The sequence below is a fragment of the Aricia agestis genome, chromosome 12, assembly GCF_905147365.1.
Source record: "Aricia agestis chromosome 12, ilAriAges1.1, whole genome shotgun sequence".
Lineage (NCBI taxonomy): Eukaryota > Metazoa > Arthropoda > Insecta > Lepidoptera > Lycaenidae > Aricia > Aricia agestis.
This window is the reverse complement of record NC_056417.1, coordinates 2,757,610-2,784,179: the sequence shown is the minus strand read 5'-3', so window position 1 is coordinate 2,784,179 and position 26,570 is coordinate 2,757,610. Positions and strand designations below refer to the sequence as shown.

At 38.0% G+C, this 26,570-nt stretch overlaps 3 protein-coding genes across 10 annotated transcripts in view; 2 read left to right on the top strand and 1 right to left on the bottom strand.

Moving 5' to 3' along the window:
• LOC121732561 (axin) overlaps nucleotides 1-5,280 on the top strand; it is an 82,092-nt gene extending 76,812 nt beyond the window's left edge. For all 6 annotated transcript variants that reach the window (XM_042122487.1, XM_042122482.1, XM_042122484.1 and 3 more), the window contains 3 exons: nucleotides 521-715; nucleotides 3,814-3,990; nucleotides 4,211-5,280. In XM_042122487.1, coding sequence (XP_041978421.1) covers nucleotides 521-715; nucleotides 3,814-3,990; nucleotides 4,211-4,337 — 499 coding nt within the window. In that variant the 3' untranslated portion in view covers nucleotides 4,338-5,280. The remainder of the gene's footprint in view (nucleotides 1-520; nucleotides 716-3,813; nucleotides 3,991-4,210) is intronic.
• Nucleotides 5,281-8,326: 3,046 nt separating this feature from the next.
• On the bottom strand, nucleotides 8,327-16,016 carry LOC121732564. 2 transcript variants are annotated; one of them, XM_042122490.1, is made up of 10 exons: nucleotides 15,832-16,016; nucleotides 15,517-15,606; nucleotides 15,272-15,386; nucleotides 14,571-15,152; nucleotides 13,797-13,994; nucleotides 13,120-13,260; nucleotides 12,332-12,512; nucleotides 11,260-11,467; nucleotides 10,440-10,638; nucleotides 8,327-8,631 (listed from the first exon to the last, which is right to left on the bottom strand). In XM_042122490.1, exons 1-10 carry the CDS (start codon nucleotides 15,906-15,908, stop codon nucleotides 8,530-8,532), a joined length of 1,893 nt encoding a protein of 630 aa, XP_041978424.1. In that variant the 5' UTR covers nucleotides 15,909-16,016; the 3' UTR covers nucleotides 8,327-8,529. The 2 variants fall into 2 exon arrangements, with proteins under 2 accessions (XP_041978424.1, XP_041978425.1); XM_042122491.1 differs by having other exon boundaries at nucleotides 15,538-15,606.
• A 3,919-nt stretch (nucleotides 16,017-19,935) lies between these two features.
• LOC121732565 (sulfide:quinone oxidoreductase, mitochondrial) lies at nucleotides 19,936-26,167 on the top strand. Of its 2 annotated transcripts, none has more exons than XM_042122492.1 (9): nucleotides 19,936-20,244; nucleotides 20,474-20,579; nucleotides 21,825-22,049; nucleotides 22,658-22,858; nucleotides 23,979-24,170; nucleotides 24,496-24,697; nucleotides 25,159-25,331; nucleotides 25,750-25,907; nucleotides 26,065-26,167. In XM_042122492.1, the coding sequence occupies exons 1-8, from the start codon at nucleotides 20,159-20,161 to the stop codon at nucleotides 25,879-25,881; spliced, it is 1,317 nt and encodes a 438-aa protein (XP_041978426.1). In that variant the 5' UTR covers nucleotides 19,936-20,158; the 3' UTR covers nucleotides 25,882-25,907; nucleotides 26,065-26,167. The 2 variants fall into 2 exon arrangements, with proteins under 2 accessions (XP_041978426.1, XP_041978427.1); XM_042122493.1 differs by having other exon boundaries at nucleotides 19,938-20,244; nucleotides 22,658-22,861; nucleotides 23,982-24,170.
• The last annotated feature ends 403 nt before the right edge of the window (nucleotides 26,168-26,570 follow it).

Below are 26,570 nucleotides of genomic sequence, written 5' to 3'. Positions count from 1 at the left end.
AAGAAACATGGTGTAAATACACAACGATAACACAAATGTTGCGCCTTACGGAAATACTGTATCTCTGTATCAGAGAAGTTGATTCATGGCCACATGTCGGACCGTTATTTGGGCGCGTTATGTCAAACTTAGCCCCAATTTCACCAACGTCTGTTAGTGTTAACAGCTCGTTAAAATGTAATGTCTTCTCTTTCACTCATAAGAAAAACGAAAGAGGTGACGTGATACTAATTCGAGCGTTAACTTTAACAGTCGTTGGTGAAATTGGGGCTTAGCCGACAAATCATAACTAACAATAACCGACAAAATATGTTATAGCTATCGCTATCTTCGTCTGTTAATCAATTTCTTTGGTGGTCTTTGTGCTGACTGCTAAGGTTTTACTTTTGTTTTTTTAGCACAAGAAAAAGCGTCTTTCGCGTTTTGTTTTCGTTCCTATACACATAAGTCCCGCCCTTTATATTTTTAAGCCCCTTTTAATAAATCAGCATTATATAATATTTTTTACATTAATTTCCAGGTCGTTCTCTAAGAAGACGGTGACGGAGTTGACGGACAGCGGCGTGTCGGTGGTGAGCGAGGGCACGGCGGGCGCGGGGCCGCGCATCATGCTGTGGATCGCCGAGGGCTCCGAGCGGCTCGCCGAGCGGCGCGCGCGGGACTGCTCGCGAGCGTCGTCCGCCGAGCGCGAGCGCCGCGACCGCCAGCGGGCACGGTGAGAACTACTATTTGTTATGTCACGTGACTGACTGAAATGGATCGGTCGCCAAACAACTTCTGGTTTCTCTTTATTTTCGACTAGATGACGCCCGCAACTCTGTTGCGCCAAAGTTATCGCGCGGGAACCGTACATTTTTCGGGGAAAATGTATCCTATAGGCTATATATCCAAATTTCAGCAAAATCGGTGTAGTAGTTTGGGCGTGAAGAGGTAACAGACAGACAGACGGAAAGACAGACAAACACACTTTCGCATTTATAATATTAGTATGGATAACTCCTACAGTCATGGTACAGATTAGTCGGAGTTTTCCCTCTCACGTCCCATAGCAACCAACTTTATAATAAAAGCATTTACACAGTGAATAACAATTTACAAGATCTGCTTGTCTTTGCTTGAAATGTTGGGAAAGTCATATTATGACAGAAAAAGCTTTGAATATACGCAGCGTAAATAAATATTAAATATTTTTATTATAGTTTGTGCGTTTTAAAATGATATGGGTGACATTATTTATATTTTCATATTCCTTGCTACGGTTTTTTTACAAGAAAACAAAAAAAAAACAATGTGTAATCTATACTTATAAAATTACATGTCCTGACTGACTGACTGATTCATCATCGCTGAGCAAAAACTGTAAAAGTTACAGCCACGAAATTTGGTGAGTAGGGTTGTTTTATTAAGTAGACACCCACTAAGGAAGGAATTTTGAAAATTTTACCCCGAAGGGGGTAAAATAAGGGTTGAAAGTTTTAATGAAAGTCCGTCATTTCTTGAGTTAGAAACATGAAAGTTTATTGACGTTTGCGTTTGACGTTTGCTTAAATAGGGTCCGTTTTTACCCTTTGTATAAGTAACCACAAAGACAAAAAGGAGAAAACTATCCATCTTTGTTATTATATTTCTTTTTATCTTTGTTATAATATTAGGATTGATGATGCACAGTTTGGCTTTCGTCCCGGTCTCTCAACAGATTCAGCTATATTTGCGCTCAAATCAACGGTTCAGTATTACACAAAAAGAAAAACATCCGTATATGCATGCTTTTTAGATCTTAGCCGTGCTTTTGACCTGGTAAATTACAATTTACTTTGGCAAAAGCTCCTACAATGTAGTATACCCGACCAAACAGTGAATCTGTTGAGGTACTGGTACGAAAATCAAACGAATTTCGTAAAATGGGGCGACGCAACCTCTAATGATTTTAGATTAGAGTGTGGGGTGCGCCAAGGAGGGTTAACCTCGCCGGACCTGTTTAGCCTGTACGTCAATGGTCTGATTGAGGAGCTCAGAGGCACCCGTGTGGGTTGCCACATAGGTACGACATGCATTAATAATTTGAGCTATGCTGACGATATGGTGCTTCTGAGCCCCTCAATCAGAGGCTTAAGACGTCTTCTCGGCATTTGTGAGACCTATGCCATGGCCTCAAATACAATGTTGCTAAGACGCAGATGATGGTGTTTAGGGCTGACAAGGGTCCGGAGAGGGTCCCGCCGGTTTATTTAGATAGTGCAGCGAGTGGAGCGTTTCCGATACCTGGGACACATTTTGACCGAGAATCTGTCTGACAATGAAGACATTGTTCGTGAGAGACGGGCGATGGCCGTTCGGTGTAACATGCTCGCGCGTCGTTTTGCACGTTGCAGCGCTGGGGCAAGGCTGATCAGGGCATACTGTCAATGCCTTTATACATGTCAGCTTTGGAGCAACTGCTCTAAATCTGTAATGAGTAGCATCAGGGTGCAGTATAATAACGCATACCGCATTCTTATGAGACTGCCTAGATACTGCAGCGCTTCGGGCATGTTTGCCGACGCCAGAGTTCCCGATTACTTCGCCGTTGTTAGGGCACGAGTTGCGGAATTCTGGGCCCGCGTGCGATGTTCTAGGAACGAAATTCTCGGTGTGTGTGCCGGGTGTCCGGAGAACTCGTTTCCAGCCTACTGGTTATCGGTACATCGCGACAGAAACCAGAAATGACTTTTAGAATTATTTTTAAACGATATTTTTGTAGCATTTTATTTTATTTGTATATTTAAAATTCACAATGTTTATGTACTATTTAATTTTAACTTTTAATTTAATTTAATAATTTAATTTTATATATTTTATATGGGTTTATTGCCTGCAATAAATGATTATTATTATTATTATATACTATGTTAACGCGGATGAAGTCGCGGGCAACAGCTAGTAAATTATATTCCATCTACAAAAACAAATGTTTCCTATAATGGTAAACGAATAAAAATGAAAAGTTGCTAAATGCTAACTTATTAATACAAAATTATAAATGTTAACTGTGAAATAAGAGTATAAAATTATTGTTACGAAAACATTTGAAAAATGTCATATGCATGAAACGGAACTTATGTCAATAGAGATTGACACTGTTGAATCGAAATCAAATCGATGAAACATTTCAGTTGTGCCGGCGATTTAAGATGGCCGCATCTTAAATCGCCGGCACAACTGAAATGTCAGTACGAAATCGATAATTTCGATTGCAATTCCTTTACGAAGTGATTCGATATTTTTAAATTATCGATTAATTTTTGTTAGGTAACCTACCTACTATTGTCAATTATAATGTGTAATGCATATTCAAAGAGCGTTTGTGTGCCAAAGCCTATTATAAGGTCAATGATTTCATAAATGATGGCACATCTTGGGAGTAGGATGGCTGCTTACAAGGCTACTTCTACATTATTGTACATGACTTACTATGTATATATGTTGACATTGTATAATTTTAAGTTACAGCATTGTAAATTTTATTTTAAAAGATTAATTTTTTTACCTCACTTTTTTTTGGTAAAAAAAGTGGGCCCCGTGCGAGTTTCTTACGCCGGTTCTTCTCGCCGGGATAGTTCCCGAACCGGTGGTAGGCACCGTAGCTAATATTAACATTCTGAAAGTATTTTCTTAAAATCTACTCAGAAATAAAAAAAAAAAAAAAAAAAAAAAAAAATATCATCATAAAACGCACAAACTATAGTAAGAGGCTATATATTTTCAAGAATTTCAAGAATTTACTGACAATACATTATAACATTACATACTCAGTATCTGTTATTATCGTTACAGCGGCGGCGGCGGCGGCAGCAAGTCGAGCAGCACGTCTGGCGGCGCGGCGGCGCCGGAACACACGGTGGTGGTCGCCCACTTTCTGGACGAGAGTGTGCCATACCGCTTCAAGGTGCCGGCCGCGCCGCTCACGCTCCGCACACTCAAGGAATATTTGCCGAGGAAGGGAAACTATCGGTGAGCGTTTTGATGATATGCTATGTGTTGGGGGCGGGGCATATGAAGCCTTTTTTTATGGTGGTTTCAACTGATTAGTAATTTTTGATGGGAAGTTTGTACACTTCTTTTACGATAACTAATAACACCTTTGTTATTAGATAGAACGATTTTTGGTTAAAAATCTATCTTGATTTTGAATTTTGATGTCTTTTATTCTACAACTACTAAATATTTCCAGATACTTCTTCAAGACGGAGTGCGCGGATCTGGACAACACGGTGATACAGGAGGAGGTGTCGTGTGACTCCGACACGCTGCCCATGTTCGACGGCAAGGTTATGGCCAGGGTCAAGAGCATAGACTGAGCGGCTGAGCTGTCCGACCGATGCCGTGTACGATCATGTCGTGTCCGACCGATGTGTCGTGTACGACCGATATATCGTATACGACCGACTACATATAAGATCACCACAAGTCTACCTTTGCGAGCGATGCAGCTTATAGAGTTGATCGATCTATCGAGCGACCTGTCGACCTAGAATTATTGTTTAAAATCTTAAAATAAATAGAGCTCATCAGCCAAACCTTAAATGTCGAAGACACCAATAAGCGCAGAGGATAAAACCGACATCAAACGATATGTCCTACAACGAAATAAGTCGGTCGTCCGATTCGTCGACCGATATGACTGATACGACCAAGCGAAAACTGCCCTCAATCAATGCATACTCAGAATGAATCGAAAACATACGAATTCGCCTACAAAGTGCAGATATACATACACACAAAATGGCTCCAAGTGTGTCATACTAGTGACAGTTATACAGTGACATTTAGTGATGTGACTCTCTCCTAAAGTACATTGTTTGTACATAAATATATTTTTATTGTCTATAATAGTCAAATGTATGTCCGGCCGAAGCCATCGGACGCTGTAAAATAGTGAAATTCTGTTCCTCAACGATTTTATCATTTTGATATAATATTTTAATAGTTCATTTTCTTATTTTGAGCTGGTTACGCTTACTACTATATATTTTAAAAAGTGGAAATTATCAATTGTGGTATGACAATTTTTTATATTTAGTTTTATTTGAATGACTGCCTAGTTTGTATTTTAATATAACAGTGGTCGGATAGAGATTTGTTTGGATAGAACTGATGCTGGCACTTAGCAAAGTATCCTCTCTGATACAGCGAGAGATTTTACTTGACTGCGTCCGAAGATTTTGGTACCCTCTTAAACCTAAACAGCTTGTAAGGTTGGGTTGCACCAGAGGCGTGGTTATAGTTAAAGTTAAATATGGCGTCCAAACACCCTATATTCTCATACGACATTTAGTTGGTGCAACCCAGTCTTATAGATTTAAACGTCTTCTTCTTCTTTTAATAATGTCCGACTCAGTGAGTTGCCAACGTCAGAGTGGCTCGAAAGACTTTGCTCTATGTAGTGAAGGTCTGGTGAAGTAACAAGAGTATGGTTACAAAACAAATTACATATTTACAGGACGTCATTATTAGACACGGCGTACCGCGTACAACAAAATGGCGAACGCAGTTTTTTTTTTAATTTATAAAACCCACCTTTGCACAACCTGTAACCGTTAAGACGATGTTACAATTGACTTCTGAATGTTGACTTCCATTCAATACGCACAGAAGATACTTTGTTAGGCCCCGGCATCACAAAAGCAGCTGTATAAGATAATCCTTCCAAACACAACGCGATCTCAACCGCTATATAGTATATTGTAATGAACTATGGTTTATTGTAAAGGTTTCATTTCGGTGCCGATAGATCTAAGAATAGAAGAGACTTGCTTGTGGTCTTACATTAGTAAGATGCTAGATATCCTATCAACTATAAGGGTGAAGCCAAACGAGCGTAATTTGTGAGTTGTGAGTCGCAGAATTTCTGCCGCGTAAATATCTTTTCATACAAATCATGACTCACAAAATTAGGCTCGTGTGAATCAAACAGGACTTTTGTATGAAACTGAATGCAGCAGAATTCTGCCGAATCGAAATTCTACGACTCACAACTCACAAATTACGCTCGTTTGGCTTCGCCCTTAGTCTGTTATGCCCTATTCTATCAGCTTTATTTAAATCACTAAACATCTTTAGTAAATTGCCTTATTTTGATGTTTACATTGTTTCGAGTCTTAACTGTCAGTTTTTTCTTGATTGTAACGTTCTTGATAATTATTTTATTTGTAATGCAATCAAGAAAAAAATTTCATTGAGACTATGACTGAGAACATCAATAATGTTAAGACTACCAGCAAGTATCTCTTATTTCGTAAATTGGGCGCACGCCTGTGTTTACGGATGTATTTATATTTACACCGTTTAACGGAACAACGCATCGGGTCGAAGAGTATTCGACTGTGTAGTTCAATTGTGTAAGGAAAAAGCGTTTTCTTCGTAATTTTGTTGTCTAAAGAAAGTCTACTTATTCAACACTTACACTATCGTTATTATAATAAACAATGTCTAGGCCATTTTCGTAAATCTTCAAAGTATTAAGTCAAATTTTATTTTTAATGTTCGTGTCAACTCAAGTAACTATTTCTTTAGATATTTATGTCTATTTCTTACTCAATGTTATCGTTATGGTGGTAACATCATTTTTAAACATTTTAAAAATACGCTAATTGTTGTTTAGTGTAATCCTTGTGTAAAATGTTGAATAGCAAAGACAGCTATTTTCTTAACACAAGTGAACTATAACATGCGGTATGCGTAAATATTGTATCTTAGACGGAATAGAAGATTGCGGAATCATACGATCATAAACTTTAAATTTAAACACTATTACAGTCTTCGAATCCGTATAAGATGTACTATCGACCAAAACATTTTCCGATTTCAAAATATATTGTAATTAATTATTATTATTGTATTTAGTTGTCACAAAACCTCGCTGCATTTATTTTTGTGCAAATAGATTCTATGAACCGTCATAGAAAGTTATCTATGTGCACTGTGTTGCTATATTATGTATCATTACTTGCTTTAATATATTATATTAATGTAATATGCGTTTGGTCGATAGTACGGTCGCGCCGCTGACGAGCGCCGCGCCGCACGCGAGAGCGGGCGCGAAACATGTGCCTTCAATGTTGAAATTCATATTTGTGCTTCTAACTAGCGTTAAGCGAACTGTAAATATAGTTATACGATTCGTTTCGAACTGTTTACTTTTAATATTTAATTTCTATTTGTAATTTATTGTGCGTAACATGGATGCTCCTTATTTGACCGTCTTCCGCGCGCCTCTTAGACACCGTTTCGAGTTATTTTACATCTGATATGATCCTTGTGCTACCGACATAAGGGTCACAGAAAGTCAGATGTAGAATAACTCTAAAATGACTATAGTACTTAGCTTCCCTGTAAAATACATCCAATGCGTCATAGTGTAAGACATACGATATTACGTCCAGGTAACATAGACCGCACCGCGCGCGATATCGCGCATGTATAGTAATTTTATTATGAGAAAAACTACTACTTTTTTGTATAAACCTAGGCACTTTCAGTATACTGAGGTCTTTGAAGTACCTTAATAGAGTCGGTCTCGAGGGACTCGACATATTTCAAAGTTGATGCTTGTTAAAATTGTATAAAATGTTTTCCAATTTTAGAGTGTTTGTTTACGGTTGTACTCGACTTGTAATATAAGTGTCTGTTGCTAGGAGCTCCTCCTAGCGAAGAGTTTAACTAATCGGACTGTATTATTTTTTTATCTAGCACATGTAACACTAAAAAAATAAAATAAACTGAAACTGTGCCATATTCTTACGCCTTTTATTCACTCCCTCTTTTAATTTGATATTAACAGTACAATTTGAATATTTAACAATGGATGTTCAAGTTATAACAAGTTAATAATGTTGATAATAAAAATAGTCTTTTTAGTAGGTGCCTGATAATAATAGCCTAATTTTATTTAATACTAGCTATCCCGGCAAACGTTTCTTTGCCATATAAAGTATTTCGCCTATATTATTTTATTGAAGTGACTAAATAAGTATGTCACCATGGCAACGTCCATCGCTATCCCGTCGCACAAACAATAGTCGCCGTCAGTCTCGAGTTGTAATAATTTACTATTATTTATTCAACAAATGCACTTATCAATATAAAAAGTACCCAGTAGCCGATTCTCAGACCCACTGAATATGCATATAAAATTTGGTTAAAATCAGTAAAGCCGAGGAGTACGCGGCCTAACATTGTGACACGAGAATTTTATATTTATTTAATATAATGCTGAAATCTGTGACAGGTCACTGGAATTGTTAATTTTGCATTGAGTTAAAAAATGGTACAAAAGAAAAGGTTTAAAAAGTGTTGACTCCAACCGTTTAATGTCTATCACATTACACATACTTAATACTGTTTAAAAATAAAAATCTCTTATGAAATAGATTGCTTTCAATTGAAAACGAAATAATAAATAATTATGAAAACCTGCACTGCACATTTCAATCCAGTTCTTTAATTTTTTGCAACATGGCGAGATTGTATTTATAGTAAGGATATAGAGATCTATCTGAATATGTCCCGAATGCCTTTGATCAAGTCTTCCACTATTGGGTCGCCGTCTGCGTACCCCGCTGACCGCATGTGGTGAGATACACTCGATATCAACTGAAAATAAAATAACAAATTATACTTTTATTACATACAAAAAATCGTAATTCACATAATTAACACTATTGAAATAATTATAGTCTGTCAATATATATTTCTTTTACAGTCGGACATTTTTTTTTAAAAGTGTTACCAGAAAATTAATCAACACTTAAGATTTAGGTTACTTCATATGTCGTAGTTATCTGGTTTAATTTGCGATACGATTGAATGACTAGCTTCATTGAATGACATTGGCCGTGTTCGTCGGCGTATTTTTGGACAAACCTTTTATTGCGCATATCCAAAAGATGTCATGGCAACGCCATAACAAGTTGCTGGTCAAGTCGTAAACAACGTCTTAATTGTTTATACATGATTAAAATAATAAAAGCTAAACATAAATACATAAGCCTAAATTGTCTAACAGCCGTACAAATAATAATTTATTTAACACTATGATAGTTTTTGATTATTTTATTTCGGAAAATATGGATATGGATCACTTGAAAAATTTAATTGTTTTGTTTTTATGAAATAAGAGGGCCGTTTGCCCTGGTCACCTGATGGAAAGCAACTTCCGTCACCCATGGACACTCGTAGCATCAGAAGAGATGCAGGTGCGTTGCCGGCCTTTTAAGAGGGAATAGGGTAACAGGGGAGGGTAGGGATGGGAAGGGAAGGAAATAGGGGAAGGTAGGGAAGGGAATAGGGTAGGGGATTGGGCCTCCGGTAAACTCACTCACTCGGTGAAACACAGCGCAAGCGCTGTTTCACGCCGGTTTTCTGTGAGAGCATGGTATTTCTCCAGTCGAGCCGGCCCATTTGTGCCGAAGCATGGCTCTCCCACTGGTTTGTTCATTGCAACGCCACCAACAAATTGCAATTGGGTTAAATGTCAAGTCGTAAACAATTGTCGTTGCCATGGCATGACATGATTTGGACATGCGCAATAACTAGGTTTTGCAGCGAATGCGCTAAAAATTAGGCCGACGAACACGGCCACCATTTAATTGAATTATTAAAGGACAACTCGTCAAGACGTTGACTGTGACGTTTAACGTTTTGACTAAATGTCAATAGTGAAGTCGTTAAATGGGATGCCATAAATTATAAGTAGCCGTTAACGGGGTAGTAATAGGTAAATTGACGCTATCATATTATTTTATTACAAGAAAAGCACATTAAAGTAAATTTAATCGCCAAAATATCAACACAGTGCTATGAGCTATCAGCTGTGCGAGCTGTTTGACGCCATATTTGTTTTAGTGACGTGGAAAAAAGTGAAATACGTTAAATTACCTGACTGATTTCATGCTATCTTCAAAGGGCTATGTTACAAACCGCTAACTAGTTGGATGTTGAGTGACGATCGTTCGATCGACGTTCGGCCGAGTCATTTAATTGAATGATGTCGTTCAATGAATGCACTAGTCATTCAATCGAAACGCAGATTGAACCCGATGAGTGCGACAGATATACTAGTATACTAGATTTTTAGTTTATCAATAGTATTATTTTTAAATAAGTAAACAGTTACTACATTGGTATAATTATTATACTGTATAAATAGTTTTTTTGTTTCCCACTTCCTGCCTTGTCGCTGCATTCACAAGCATAAGATTGCTATAGTATGTACTTAGGGCCAACGCTAAAACTCGCGCGGGCGCACGCTCGCGTGTGTATAAATAAATAAATAGTATGGGCAACGTCGTCGCCGGCGTCCGCGCTCCGTCGCACGCGCCTGCGCTGCCCATACTATTTTTCGTTTAAACACACGCGAGCGTTGGCCCTTATTTACGAAGAAAAAAATGTATAAGCATTACCTTCTCCAAGTAAGTCTTGTTAGCGAGCGGGCAGACGTCGCGCGCGATATCGACGGGATCCGCGTCGGGCGGCGCCAGCACGTCGCGCAGCCGCCGCAGCAGCTCCGGCAGCGTCGCGCGACATATGTCTGCTGCCAGCGACACCGGCAGACTGTAGCCTACTGGGAGACCGCCTTCAGTACCCTCCACGCGGAAACATCTGGAATTTATTATAAATCAAGTTTATAGCAACAAGATTTAGGGCCTGTTTCACCACTTCCTGATAAAGTGCCGAATAGGCTATTCACCGCCGTTTTTCACAACTTTTTTGATAAATTCTCCATACTTGATCTGTCAAGTTAATTGGTGATTCGTGAAGTGGTGAAACAGGACCTTATTTAATTTTATTACCTACTAGCCCGACAGACCGGACGTTGTCTCGTAATGTCAATGAAGTTAAAATTTAAGTTTTAACTTCATTTGCACAAAACCCGTGAATTTTTCAGCGATAAAACCATCCCTTTCCTACAGTGTCTCTCAGTATTTCCATTCTCCAAGCTAAATTGGCTATGCAGGTTAAGGCTAAATTCATCTAAATCGAGATTCGAGTCAGCATTTGAAGCATAAAGAAATAATAGGCGGAAACACTTTCAATTTACTCATTAATATTAGTGTTTTTTGGATAGGTCAAATATTCTGTCATAATTACATGCAAATTATTGAGTATGCATGGAGTTTGCTTCCACTTGTTATAAGGCTGTTATGTTACTCATCTAAAATATATCATAAATAGTCACAGTGACTAGTCCCGCAATGCCTGCTGGTAACTGCTTGTATTCACCTGTACACAGATGCTTCGCGGCCAACAGGCCAGCGCTGGCTAGTAATGACCGCGACAGCTGGCGCCGCGGCGGGCAAGTCCTGGAGCGCCTGCTGCGAGCGGAGGTCAGTATCGGATGGGGCGGCGCGGAACTGCGGGTGGGAGTGGTGCCAACCCACCACGGCGTCGCCGCCCGCGCGGATACTCTCTGCGGCCTCCGCTTGGGACACTGGGAGGGTGAGAATTTTTGAGATTGTTGTTTAAAAAAAAAAAATTTCAAAATGTCTAACGCCGGTTCTGTGTCTAACCCGGCACTAAAACTGTATCGACTGACTTGATTTGAGTATTAAAGTCAAATCCGTAAGTCGTAGCACGGAATTTAATAACTGCTTTTTCATAGAAATTAAACATTATTTTCTATTATTACTGTGTACTTGTTAAACTTACTGAACTGTCAAAATTATCGACAGAGCAACATAACTAAGTAGCATCAGAAACCAGAGTATACCCTGGTCTCTGGTAGCATGTTTTTTTTTCACATTTTTTAAAATTTCTCGAAATTTACTCATAAAGTATTATACAATAAAATTTACATTTGTTCCTTAACAGAAACACTGTTGAATGTTGTAATCATACCGGGTGTTTTTATCGAAATGAGCAAAATAAAATAAATAAGTACCCACTTTATCTGTAAGAGCTGGTTACATATTGGGCGTTTTGAAGCGCGCGCTTTGCTAACGCGCGTTTCGAGAGCCCCGGATTCTATTGAAGTGTACACATGCAAGCGCGCCATACTATGTGCCAGCTCTTAGTAAGCAGTTTATTAGGGCGAGCGAAGCGAGCTCTACTATATCCCACAACCTGAGCACTTTTTATGGTACATTTTACGGAAAAACTATAACGACTATTGATTTATACTTTAATAGTAATTTTTATTTAGATGTGCTATCATAAGTCGCTCAAGGTTTGGTTACTATTATGATTTATAATATAAAAAAAACTGCCTTAAAGATAATTATCACACAGAAAAACGAAGCAAGCCCTCACAAAGCTCAGCTTTTAGCTAGTTTAAATAGTATAAACAAATAAGTACCCGGATCAGCCTCACAGCACGTCCGCTGCGAGTGCGCCCGTAATCGCGCGTACGTGCGCACACGCAGGCGCGGCGCCGCCCACGCCCCGCCCAGCAGCCCCGCCACCTCCGCGCGCGACGTGTGCGCGTGCGCGTCCGCACACACCAGGCACGACACACACATCTGCACCGTGAACGGCGCCTGAAATTTATTTATTACGATTCATCAACAGAATATCATCTGGTACATTGAAATAGAATACAAACAATGGTAACTTATAGGTTGGATGACTCCCAATGACAGTGGAATGTAAAATAAATTAAGTCTTATTTCTTTCACATGCGCCTGGCATGTGAAAGCATTTTAAAACATTTAAGAAGAAACGGCATTAAAAGTGGCATAATATTAATAAAACTAACACAATAATAGATGTTACATAATAATATGAAGTGAAAAGTGTAGTAAAAGTAGAAGTACTGGCTGAATATACTGGCTGAGTATAGGGATAAATTAAAGATTTCCTTTGTCGCTCTGCCAGTTTGTCTATGCTTCCGTAAAAAAAAAAATATGATAGCCATTTTAAGCTTGGCAATTTTACTTTATTTTATGATGTATTTTCATTACGCTTATTTTTAAATTAAGTCATTTTTTGTTATTAATAAAATACTAATATGTAACCAAATATATCTATATCTCCTATTAGTGAAAAACTGTTAATTGGCTCATCAACTATGTATTCCGTTTTTAAATTGCATCTATAGCTGTAAGTTTTCCATGTATTCTTGAAATAAAATAAATAATATCTCACCGGTTTCTCAGCGTTATACACTCTACAGGGGTACAGCTGTATGGGCACTGCCCGCGGCGCTCGTTCCCGACGAGGCTCCTCCCGCACCTCGTACAAGTCGCCCGCCTCTGTATGCATTATAGTGTAGCCGCCGCCGCCGTCCTGAGGATTTTTAGTCTACTTAGCTGATTTATTATAATTTATCATTGGTCCTGCTGGTTCTCGGTGGATATGGTTGGCCTATGACAGATGTGAGTGGAAAACACCTTCATGTCAGCTAATGTCACTAGGGGGCCTGATGTGCAGCTATCCAGTTTCAATTGAATATTTTACCAGTTAAAATAAACATCTAAATGACAATATTCTGTCTCATATTATGTTGACAAGACAGTCATCATGGACATTAATTTACATACGAGTTAGGCTTCAGTCTCAAAACCAGCGGGCAGCGGGGCGGGAGCGGCGGCGGCGCGTGATAATATATAGATTTATATTATTTGGATAAGCCGTCTAGTAAGCCGGGCGCCGCGCGACGCTCACCGCGCTAAGACGAGCGGCGCGATTTAATAAAATATGGCCATAGTCTTTTAGATATAAGACTAGCATTAAAAACAGCACTAGCAACATTGTTTTGGTTTGGTTACTCTTAACTATCAATATGAATTATGTAATTCTTATAAACATGACATGTGACTTACCACTTTGATCTTTTTCTTTCTTTTAGGCATAGGTTCAAACTTCCGTGCCGCTTCCACTTTATCACTTCTTTTATCAGTCACAATCTCTTTATTATTGTTTATGGCAGTCTTTTTGGGTGAGTCCTGCTCGGTATCACTATCTATGTCCACCTCTATGTCACTTTCACACTCAGACTCCTTCTTTTTCTCTATTTTTATCTGCAATAATAAAATTAAACATACCATCATTTATTCTTTTAAACTTTTTATTTTATTGGATACACTGCACAATCAGCAATGCTGATACACACAAAATATATAGAAATATTTTATTTCACACACAAGTTACATACTAAGCTGTACTGAACAGCATATTATTTTACTTACAATCCTCTAAAAAGGATGAATTGCTAGTGTTATTTATTTATTTTATGAAATAAGGGGGCAAATGAGCAAATGGTTCACCTGATGGGAAGCAACTTCCATCAACCATGGACACTCGCAGCATCAGAAGAGCTGCAGGTGCGTTGCCGGCCTTTTAAGAGGGAATAGGGTAATAGGGGAGGATAGGCATGGGAAGGGAAGAGAATAGGGGAGGATAGGGAAGGGAATTGGGCCTCCGGTAAACTCACTCACTCGGCGAAACACAGCGCAAGCGCTGTTTCACGCCGGTTTTCTGTGAGAACGTGGTATTTCTCCGGTCGAGCCGGCCCATTCGTGCCGAAGCATGGCTTTCCCACGTATAAATGTTCTAGTATATTTGAATTCAAGAGTAATATTTAGTAAAAAACTTACAACTTCTTCCCCTTCAGAAACTGGTAACGCCTGACCAGAACTGAACACAATATGCATCTTAGCATTTTTTGTACTATCATCACTCATACTAGAGTCTTTCCTAATTCGCTTTGGAGATTTCACTTCCTGTTTCCTCCATCTAACATTGGCATGGCCTTTTCTTCTATGATTTCCCATTTTCTTCTCCTCTCTTCCTCTTTCTTTCTTATTAGACCTCTTTATTGCATCTTCTGCTATAATTAATTCTGTTGATACTGCTAAGTCGTCTTCATATAAGATTTCCGATGGGTTAACCATTAAAAGATCTTTGGAGTTCTGTTTAGTTTTCTTCACTGGAATTGTTGGTGTGCCTGTGGAGACCATGTCTATAACTTCTGTCATATTTATGACGGGTGTGCCGACATCAGCTATTACTTCTTCTTGTACAACCGCAGGTACATTGTCTATGTCTTCAGCTTTAACACCAAGATGTGGTGCATCTAGCACTATGCCATACTCTGCCTCTATCAATGCTTGAATTTCGGTTCTGCTTTTTGTTTTTAATGTTTTGGAGATCTTGTCCACATCCCTTCCATGAATTGACTGTAATATTATAAATGTTTTGTAAAATATCAATTTATAGAATAGATATTAATTAGATTCAAGTCAAGAATGTCACAAGAACAAAAAAAGGACAGAAATACAAAGAAATTCAAACATACCATTTCTTTGACAAGTAAGTCCTTTTCTGAGGCACTCCACACAGTCTGTATAAAATTCTCATTCTTGCTTCTAGAATTATTACCAGAGAGTTTACGAGATGGTCCCTCATTGCGCCTGTAAAAACAGATTTTTTTATTACACACAGTATGAAAGAGATATGATTATAATAGGTATACAGATATAATTTCTAAGCGTAAACCAGAGAGGTAACAAAATAACTATTATGGGAAATAATTTTAATTACCTTTTACTATCAACATCATACCAATTGGTTGCTGGTGAGTCCAGGAGCCATTGAGGATGGACAGTGTCCTCACGATCTGAGCAGGAAGGTCTGGAGACAGAATACTAACAATTGACTTACAATTCTTCAATTGTATAGAATTTATGTTAAAAGGTACTAAAGAGTGTCGACTGGTCATATATTTGCAACTGCCAAATGGGTTACACGCAGATAAATAAAATTTACAATCCAATCACGCTTGAATCCTCATTATTGAGATTTAACCTCTACAAATATATACTAGTAATCTGTGATTTAAAAAGTTTTTTCACTTACATTCCTTGATTGTTTTGGGCAAAACAAGAGTTGAATGAAAAATCGCCTACTATGTCTATTTCGTCTTCCTCTGCCATAATTAGTTCGAAACGAGCGTTTCTTTTCGATAGAAGTCACGGATTTAATATAGATACATCCTTTTATTTACAAAAATAAAATAAACCAAAAATGAAAACAATTACGTATTTTTCATCAAATGACATTGACTGGACATTGACATTTGACATTAGATCTTTTTTTTTGTCTTATAATGGCACTTCGGCTATAACCATGGCCAGTGTCGAGTATAAGGGCATTTCTCCGGATTTGGATTATTTAGTTGATTCCCTGGTACATTTTTATTTCTACAAATTTTTTAAAATCAATAGTCGCATATTATTCTTAAGTGAATTATAAAAATAATTATCTATTTTTCACTTCACAATTTTAGAAGATATTTTGATTTAAATTTTTCTAACCTAGGGAATCAACAAAGCTTTTTCAGCTAAATAAACATGTTAAATTTAAATATAAAATTGTCTACAAACTAAACTTGTTCGTTAAAACCAAATACAATGAATGGAAAATGAATTTATTTGAAATATTTTGACTTTAAGAAAATTTTTTTTTATATATTTTACTTATTGGTGTCATTTATTTGTATCAGTATATGAAGATACTGTAATTTATTTTAATAAAAATAAACAGATATGTACTAATTAGATAAATAAATGTAAAATATTTTGATTCCCTACTTAAAATACCCAGGGAATCATCAAAATTATGTATATTGTATGTAGAGGGAATCAATAAAAAGTTAGTTTTTCCTGAGGTGTACAAAAACTATGCATGTAGGTTAAACAATAAATAATCTAACTGAAAACCATACTCATTATCGTCGTTTAAATCGTGTCTAAGCAAACTTAACTTTGGAAATGACATTGTAATGGAGAATTTTACCTAATTTTGATTATTAGCAGTCAAAGAATTACTTGGATACGTTAATTAGTTTCCGATTTATAAGCAAAACAAATTGTAACTGTACGACGCGGGCGCCCGGTAACGGTGTCCTTTGTGTACTTTATGTGTACTTTAATATTTAATAATAATATTAAAATAAAATAAAAATTTAAGGGGGCCTCCCATACAAAAATCACAATTTTTGGCCTATTTTGCTCTATAACGGTATGTGTGTTCATGAGCGAGTCCGTTAGTAAAAAAATACAAATAAATAATCGGCCAAGTGCGAGTCGGACTCGCGCACGAAGAGCTCCGTACCACCACAGTGATTATTATTAAATATTAAAGTACACATAATATAATTAAGGCCTTGGTGAAAATTCCAAGTGCCTACTTATTGCCGTTATTGATAAAGAGCAAAAAAAGCTAAAAAATCACGTTTTATTTATTGATTGAAGAATCCATATATATAAAACTCAAAGGTGACTGACTGACTGATTGACATAGGAGCCCCCCTTTTAGCCCCCCATTTTATTATAATATTATTATTAATTATTAAAGTACACATATAATTAAGACCTTGGTGAAAATTTCAAGTTCCTACCTGTTGCCGTTATTGAGATAGAGCAAAAAATCAGGTTTATTGTATGGGGCCCGCGCGGTTAATTGTGCTATGCCGTCACAAGCGGTCGCGGAACTGTTAGCGGGAATCGATATTTTTTGAAACATTGAATCCCTATATAAAATCAAAACTACAAGGTATTTTTGACTGCAACAAAAGCTAGTGTATTTTTATACACACAGGCTTTACTGTGACAAAATTTCAAGCAATTTGGCATACCTAGTAACATTCTCCATTAGCGAATAGGGAATCAATTGTGTAAGGAACCAAGGTTGAGGGAATCAGATATTTTCCTTTGTAACTCGGAAACGGAGCAACGAATTGTCTGACCTCCTTCCATAATGTTTAGAGGGCTACCGAACCTCCCGCCCTGCGCACCCGCAACCAATTGCTTCTTATAACTAGGGAGGTACGAGCCTCCAAGTGAAGCGTATAGGGAATCACTATGTGAGCCAGGACAAATCTTAAAATGACTTTTTCTATTTATATAATGATATATACGTTTATATACAATTGTTTTATAAATATTTTGTTTATACTCTTACGATTTTTTTACTTTGAAATTAGAATTTCATCGTATTTGTGGGATTTTTTTGGGAATTTATAGTGAATTCTGGGGACAGGACACGTCCAGGGAATCAATTTTTCGAGCTTTAAATTAATTTTAATTATATTTACAATTAAGTTTTTCTACAGAACCTAAGTGGCCCAGTTAGATCACACCTTATATTACTGTAAAAAAAATACAAAGGTCTACATATGTAACTCTGCGGGTAGTTTATACATCCGGACAACTAAATTTTGCGGTTTGGAGAATCAGCCATAATATTATGGCGGGAAAACAATATTCTTTAATACAATTTATTCTATATTAACGTCAGGTCAGTCAGGTCTAAAGTCTAGTCAAAGTCAATACAGTCAAAAAGTCAAGTCGGTCGATTCAGTAAAGTGGTAGACGCTTTACTGAAACTTTCAATGGAGTTTTGGAGGGAACACAAAAGAGCACGTTTCTGGTTATTACATAACTTTCCCACACTTGTGCACGATAACGAATATCTAATGTGTAATATCCTACCAATATTACATATTAAAAACCCAGATAACACAATTTTAGGAAAATAATATAAAAACACAACATCACCATTTCACATTCCCGGCAAAACTCCATTTGATCATTCATAAAGTGTACTTTTATTCCGCGTTCCATTTAGCGTTAAAAACGATCAAAACGCTCAAAATGCCTCATATTTTGAGCGTTTTGATCGTTTTTAACGCTAAGTGGAACGCGGGGCTAGTTGGATGCGCCTGATTTTTAAGAATAATAGACAACTTGTAGATAATGCCTTAAGGAATTTAAGTCCACCTTTGTACTAATTATATGTGCTTAAAGTTTTTAATTAATAAAATAAAAACCGGTTTTTGTGCTCTGTCCATTGACTAGTACTGTCCAATCACTAGTCATGTTCACCTATAGGAAAAACATTCCCCGCGTTCCAGATGACGTTAGAAACGCTCACGCTCAAGACCGTAGTTTTTCCCGTTCCACTAGCATGTGAGCGTCAGTGATACAAACCCAAGTGGAACGGATTATGGATCGTATTGAACGTTTTGAGAAAAGTTTAAAAAAACAACTATATTTTTTTTTATACATAGGTACATTGAACCGAACTTGGATATTACGATCCTTTTCTTCAAGTCGTAAATAAAAGTAATTTTATTGTTTATAGTTACATTTATTTTACAAATAAAATACATAATATTTGTTTCGTTTTTAGTACTTATTACATTTTTTTACTTAAGTAATCATATTTTAATATAGTTAAAATATGATTACTTAAGTAAAAAATATTTGAGTTTTCACATTGAATCATATTTTAATAACAAAACCACATAAGTACTTTGAATATTGACTATTGTCACAATATACATATTATATATTTTGTTATATGGGCCACTGATGCCCGAAATAAATGATTTGATTTGATTATAAACGTTAGGTAACAATACCGCATAATGCTAGTCAAGTACGAGTAAGTCAACAGGTATAGGAGAGATGAAAATTAGTATTAATTATTATATTTTATAAGGAATCATTTGATTTTTCATTTAAAACAATTTATTTTCCCATCAAAATATGTCATTAGATGTTATTTAATTTATATAAGTAATTAAAATATTATTTGTAATGAAATAATATAAAGTTTTATTGTCTCTACTCTCTCCTGAAAACTTTCCGAACATGGCTTTCGCGATATAGTTACGTTAAAAAAAAAAAAAAACTAGAACGCCCACTTTGACCCATCTTCGTCAAGGGTCGTTTTGAGCGAAAATGATGACGTCATGAGTGACGTCATAGCCGCTATCAAAACGACCCCGGTCGCCAAAGGGAACGGCAGAAGGGGACGTTTTGAGCGTTTTGGTCAAAATTAACGTCATCTGGAACGCAGCCATTATGTCGTATATGACTTTGACAAAAAGAAAAACACTAAGCAGAAACGTCAAAACATTGAAGTGTCAAAATTATTCATTGTTATTTTTGTAAATCTTCCCAAAAAATCTTAAGATTTATCAATGTTCAGTGAATTGGCCTACGGTTTAACAATTAATTAAATTACTATTATCAGATAATCTTAAGATATCAATAATTGTAAATAATCCATACCTATATCAAAGAAACCGAACAGTCAAGGTGTCACAATAATATTAGTGCATTTTTGGCTTTTTATTAAAAAGTTTTCATTAATACGTGCGTCGATTGGTATCACAATGAACGCTTTTGGTAAAATTTACCCTTTGAAAGGAGGTTTGATCAGAAAATTTTCTGTTTCGGCAACTTTAAGTGCTAATCACACGTAAGTACATTTTCAAGTTTTTACTTTAGTCAGGTTCCAATTTATCACAAGGTCAACAAGGGTACACGACCCTATCGTGTACCTGATTGCACAAAACGTTTGCATGTTTTTTTATTTAAAAATATTTGCCTTTTGCAACTGGTCAGTCTACTTGCCTTAGAATCTAGAAAGTCGGTTTTTTAATTGTTTTTCGAGGTAAGACTTTAAAATACTTTCTATTTCTTTCTAGATGTAAGCTGCTAGTCATTGGTGGTGGCAGTGGAGGATGTGCAATGGCTGCAAAATTCTCAAGAAGGCTACCAAAAGACTCTGTTATAGTATTGGAACCAAGTCAGGTGAGTTCACTTATGGGCAGTGCCGGTTTTAACACTTACAGCATCCTGGGCAAGATTTCTTTGGTGCCTTGCGATTGCTGGTAGTGCTGAAAAAGTTGGCGCACCTTTAGTTTGCCTTAAGCAACCCTTTTATCCGGTGCCCTGGGTGGTTGCCCAGCATTGCCCCCACCTAACACCGCTACAGCTTTACAGCTTATCGGTCCTAGTAAGTTTATTATAATAATGGTGTAGGTGACATGCTTTTTATTTTTAATATTTGTTATGATCCTCCATCATTATCATTTGAGTGTAAACATATTTTATAGATCTTTTAGTGATGGAAATGGATTTTAACAATGGTGCATTATATTTGTAGAACAATAGTCAATAACCTAGGTCCTTGGTGTATTTTTCATTAAAATAGTTGTTACTGTCAGCAATCTAAACAGGTTATTATGCAAAAACAATATTAAGTTTTTCAGCATTTGTTTATTCACAAAACCAGTAATAAATTTCCTTTGCCAAATGTGATTTATTTATTAAAATCAAAGAAAAAGTTGTATAAAATTTATTTGATAACCTTTAACATGGCAGATAGTTTTTTCAATAATATTAGATAATAGCCAGTACTTAGTAGGCACATTGATATAAAAACAATATTAATAATATATGTATTATAATGTATATTATGTTTAATTTGAGTGCACTTTATTATGGCATTACAGTATGAGTTGGAAAAGGCTGTATGACATAATTGTTTCATCTATTGCACTGTGTTGCTAAATGTGTTGATCATATTATTATGTTCAATTAACTAAGTAGTAAATACAATCAGGATGGAATGCCTATGATGGATAAAAAAAAAAATAACTTAAAATACTAATATTGTAAACTTACTAATATTGTAAATGCGAAAGTATGTCTGTTTGTCTGTCTGTCGTTACCTCTTGACGCTCAAACTACTGAATTGATTTTGCTAAAATTAGGTATGGTCGAGATATTTAATAGTGCCAGTGCCACTGGAAAGGACATAAGATTTTTATCCTGGATCAAATACGACAGTCGACACGCCCTTTTGTGTGGCACTTCTTTGACTCGCCCAGAAAATCTGCGGAATACCTTGTTAATCTGCACTCTAACTGGTTTACGCAAATTAACGGTAACATAATATACACCCGATTCTAACCTACGTAAACGCAGTTATTAACATTCATCTTCAATACGCAATTCGAATATATCTTTGCTAACATTCAACTTTTACTCCAGGACCACTACTACCAACCTCTCTGGACGCTAGTGGGGGGCGGAGTTACGACGGTGGCAGCGTCGCGACGCCCCGAAGCGAGCGTCCTGCCCGCTGCCGCCAAGTGGATTAAACACGCCGCACACTCCATAGACCCAGTGAAGAATACTGTCACCACGGTGGAGGGAGACACCATCAGCTACGAATACCTGATTATAGCTGTTGGCCTCGTCAATGATTACTCGAAGGTAAGCAGAAAGATTAAATTTGCAAACAAGTTGTAGCTTTACACGCGATTATTGATTATTATAACTTTAAGAATGATGTGGTCATAAATAGATTTTTTTTTAACCTTCAAGTATTCGACGCACACGCCGAATTTTAGAACTCGTTGTATAAAATGCTGTAATAATAATAATAGAAATCTTTATTGAAGAATAAATTCTTTTCTATGTTTTAATAGCCTGCCAAACTGCACAGCAGTTTGTCGGCATGTGAAACCTCGCTCATTCACCCGCACCGCACCGTACGCGCCGCATTTCGTGAACTATGCGGTGCGATCGACGCGTACGGCGCGTACGGTGCTGATAAATGTGCGATCAGCTTTATCATCCATTTATAATGACCTATGATTGTAACAGCCCTTTCTGTCTCACTTTTTTTTCTCTTTCTACCTCACTCAGATTTAATATTTCAAGCTGCCTGAATGATTTAATATTTCAGGTTGCCTGGAATAGATCGGATCGTTAAGGTGGCCGTTTTCCACATTATGTGTTAGTTTGGGTGACTTAAAAAAAAACTTGTATACCCATTTTAATGTGAGCAATAAAGTATTTATGTATCTTTTTTATCCCAGGTCCCCGGGCTCACGGAAGCTCTAGCGGACCCCGACAGCGGCGTGTCCACCATCTACAGTCCCGATCATTGCGAGAAGACGTGGCGCAACATCTCGCGGCACCGTGGCGGCCGCGCGGTGTTCACGGTGCCCGACACCCCTATCAAGTGTCCCGGGGCGCCGCAGAAGATTGTGTATCTAGCGGATGCGTATTTCAATAAGGTAATAAGCATTTTGAAGATTATATTCTCAGGAACTGAGGAGAGAGGAGGATTGTGCAGGTACGCCCATCAAGTCCTGGAGCGCTGCAGAAAATTGTGTATTTAGCTGATGCGTATTTCATTGAGGTGTATTTGTTAGGCCAGCAGTTTATTTAGGCTTTGCGCTTAGTAGATAGTTATACTGTCCTACTAAACGCCAAAAACTTTAAATTAGATCCATATGCTTCTAAAGGTGAGACCGCACTGAGCGACACTACAAGGCTGCTACGCAACGCGACACTTTACCTTCCATAGAATTGAAGTTTATAAAACGTTAATTCTATGATACGTGAAGTAGTGTCGCTTTAGGGCCGCGCCACACCGGAATGGCAGCGGCGAGGCGAGCACTTTAAGTGTCATGTGATTTTAAACTTTATCTTCATTATTATAATAATAATAGGTCCCACACCGGTTTTCGGTGACGGTGACCGGTTTCATTGAAACCAGGCCAGCTACGCAGGAGTAATTTTATAGTGCCCAAGTGTGTGCGCAGTACACAAGAGCACTCTCTATTCCTTTACTCTCATAACCCAGTGGGACGGAAGACCGACACGACTGGCGAGAGATTAGGCGCAGGATCCATGCCCATCCGACGCATGGATCATCTTACTTGTCAGACAATTAGGTGATCAGCCTGCATTTTCCTAACCAAACTTGGAAATAACATGTTTCCAACGCGGGAATCGAACCCACGACCTACGAGTCAAGAGCCGCGCTCTATACCACTAGACCACGGAGGCGTCCGTGTCTATAATACAGTACTTCATTATTATTATACATGGCCATTCCGGTGTAGGCGGCCCTTAGTGCCGTCTCGCCCTAAAAGCATTGGACAGCTTAGAAACATGTATGGATGCAATAAACTAAGCCCTGATCACTGCGAGAAGACGTGGCGTGACATGTCACGACATCGCGGCGGCACCCGGTGGAAAAAAAAGGTTTTACCAAAATATAAATTTAACATTTAAGTTTCGTGAAATGTGTAACCAACGACATTAATATTTCATGAGAATACAATTTTGTTACTTGTATTCTGATTGTGTTAAGATAGCAGAATCATACTTCAACTATGTTCTTTCCAGATTGGCGTACGCAATAAATCAGAACTTACATACAACACGTGTCTCCCGGTGATATTCGGTGTGAAGAAGTACGCGGATGCACTCATGAAGGTCGTGAAAGACCGCAACATCAACGTCAACTACCGCACCGTGCTGAGGGAGATCCGCCCTGACAGGAAGGAGGCAAAGTTTGTCAATTTGGATACTGAGAAGGTATGTTCAAATAAAACGAAACACAGTTTTGGGAGGAGTAGGGTCTTATTAACGTTTTAATGCAAATCAAGGGTACAGAAAGGTAGTTGAAGTGAAAGGAGAGGTCGTGTTACGTAACGTATCAATGCAAAGGAATAGCAGCTGATATTAGCGACAAAATGACAAATATAATTTAATTGTCAATCTGTCACTTTGTATATTCCTCTGTGTTTCCCTTTCTATGGCAATACTAAACAGTAGGTAATAGGTATGACTAAAAACTCTTAAATCATAAGAGCTATACTTTGACTTTCTTGTATTTAACTTATTAAAATATATTTCACAGGATCTAACTCTACCCTACGACATCTTACACGCGACTCCGCCGATGCGCACGCCGGACTTTCTACAGAACGCCGGAGACGTCGTCAACGATTGTGGTTTCGTCACCGTAGACAAGTACTCGCTACAACATACAAAATACCCGAACATATACGGTATTGGCGATTGTACGGATACGCCGAACAGCAAGACCGCTGCCGCTGTGTGTAAGTATTTTGTGATATTAAGTTGATCGCACATTTGTCCGCACCGTACGCGCCGAACGTACCGCATAGTACACGAAATGCGGCGCGTACGAAGCGGACGAATGTGCGAGGTTTCATATCATTTCATACAACGAATGTTAAAATGCGTACGGCGCGTGCGTGCTGGGAAATGTGCGATCGCCTTTAGAGAACGAATTTAACTTTTTCGAAGGTGCTCCCAAGAGCTAGTGGGTCTCAAGACAGACTCAAAGCAAATGTCTACCTTAAACATGTCACTGTCTAATAGCGTTCTATAAAAGTCTGATCCAAAAATCGAACACTGAGCAGTCCGTTTCGAGTCCCGCTGAGCGATATTTGATGTATGCGCAGCGTGAACAATTCCTTTTTTGTATACTGGTTGCTCCTATATGGAGGTTAGTTTAAAAAGTATGCGACATCTTTTTTTTATTTTTATTTCCCAGCCAAACAGAGTCTAGTAGTGGAACACAACCTACTGAGCACGATGAGCGGCGGCCAGGGCTCGCGACGGTACGACGGGTACGGCGCGTGCCCGCTCGTCACGTCCTACCGCACCTGCATCATGGCCGAGTTCCTGTACGATAGCGTGCCGCACGAGACGCTGCCCATGAACCAGGTCAGTCCGCGCTCTATACTCTATGGCGGCTGTCACTGTCAGTTGATAACCTGACAGAGACAGCGCGGCGGTACGTAGTCAATTTATATTGCTCACTGAACAAACGGACTGAGCAATGCTCAGTCCGTTTATCTAAATCTGTGGTCCGCCCTCTGCGCTCTATACTCTATGGCAGCTGTCACTGTCAACGTAGGACATTTGTTTTTTTAATTAGCCAAGTAGAACATAACACCACTTTGAGTTTTAAAATTCTTAATAAAAAAATAGTAGTAAATCAATATAACCATATTATTCTATAACTAATTTTCTACCAATGTGACGAATCACGAAATGCAGGCCATCCAGAATATGTCTGAGAGTTATCTGTCAAAGTATTTATGCAAATGTGTACATATTAACATCTATTTGTCTTTTTCAGGCCAAAGAAAGGGTGATAAGCTACTACATGAAGAAGGACCTATTCCCGTTCCTGTATTGGAACTTCCTGCTGAAAGGCCGGTATCACGGACCAGAGTTTGTGAGAAAAATCATCAATCCATTCGGTAATTAAAAAGTATACATACAATGTAAACTACAGTTCGACAAGGCTTTATTTGAACGTGGGTGACATTGACGGGAGCGCTGCTGGTAAAGGAGAACTGTCAAACACATGTCAAAAATGACGTTTTTCTATGATAGAAGCGTTTAGTTCCTTTTCTCGACACGTTCAAATAAAGCCTTGTCGAACTGTAAGTCGAACGAGTTGTATCGCTTCCATGGAATGTAGACTGTCTTAAGTGCCACAACAATGTTAGGACTTTATGCATATTACACTCATGGGCGTACCCAGGTTCTGGGCCAGGGGGGGGGGGGGGGGCTTGGGGGGAATCAGATTTTTCATAAGCTAAGTGTTTATAAAGAATAAAAAATTAATAATTTTTAGTTGTAAAAATATTTTATTGCAAACAAATGGCAGGAATCCGTTTTCTAATTTTATTTTTTATAGATAAAAGTACTAGATAATATACTTAGTACGGAGGTCAACATGATCCAGGGGGGGGCGGCTGCCCCCCCCCCTCGGTACGCCCATGAATTTACACTAGCGGAACTATTGCGCGGCGATCTGCCGTATCGTCGGTGTGATCAGGCCCTTATATACTGTGTTATTATATAAAAAGGTATTTCTACTACTATACCTTTATTTGCATGATATTGCATAGTAAAATATTTTCACAAATCGTTATACATTGTTTTTTAAGT

Coding starts and splice junctions, on each gene's coding strand:
- LOC121732564 (XM_042122490.1), bottom strand. CDS start 15,908: ATGGCAGAGGAAGACGAAATAGACATAGTAGGCGATTTTTCATTCAAC. Junction 13,261..13,796: donor GAAAGAAAAAGATCAAAGTG/GTAAGTCACATG, acceptor AAAAATCCTCAG/GACGGCGGCGGCGGCTACAC. Junction 12,513..13,119: donor TGTATAACGCTGAGAAACCG/GTGAGATATTAT, acceptor AATAAATTTCAG/GCGCCGTTCACGGTGCAGAT.
- LOC121732565 (XM_042122492.1), top strand. CDS start 20,159: ATGAACGCTTTTGGTAAAATTTACCCTTTGAAAGGAGGTTTGATCAGA. Junction 20,245..20,473: donor ACTTTAAGTGCTAATCACAC/GTAAGTACATTT, acceptor ATTTCTTTCTAG/ATGTAAGCTGCTAGTCATTG. Junction 24,171..24,495: donor TCAATTTGGATACTGAGAAG/GTATGTTCAAAT, acceptor TATATTTCACAG/GATCTAACTCTACCCTACGA.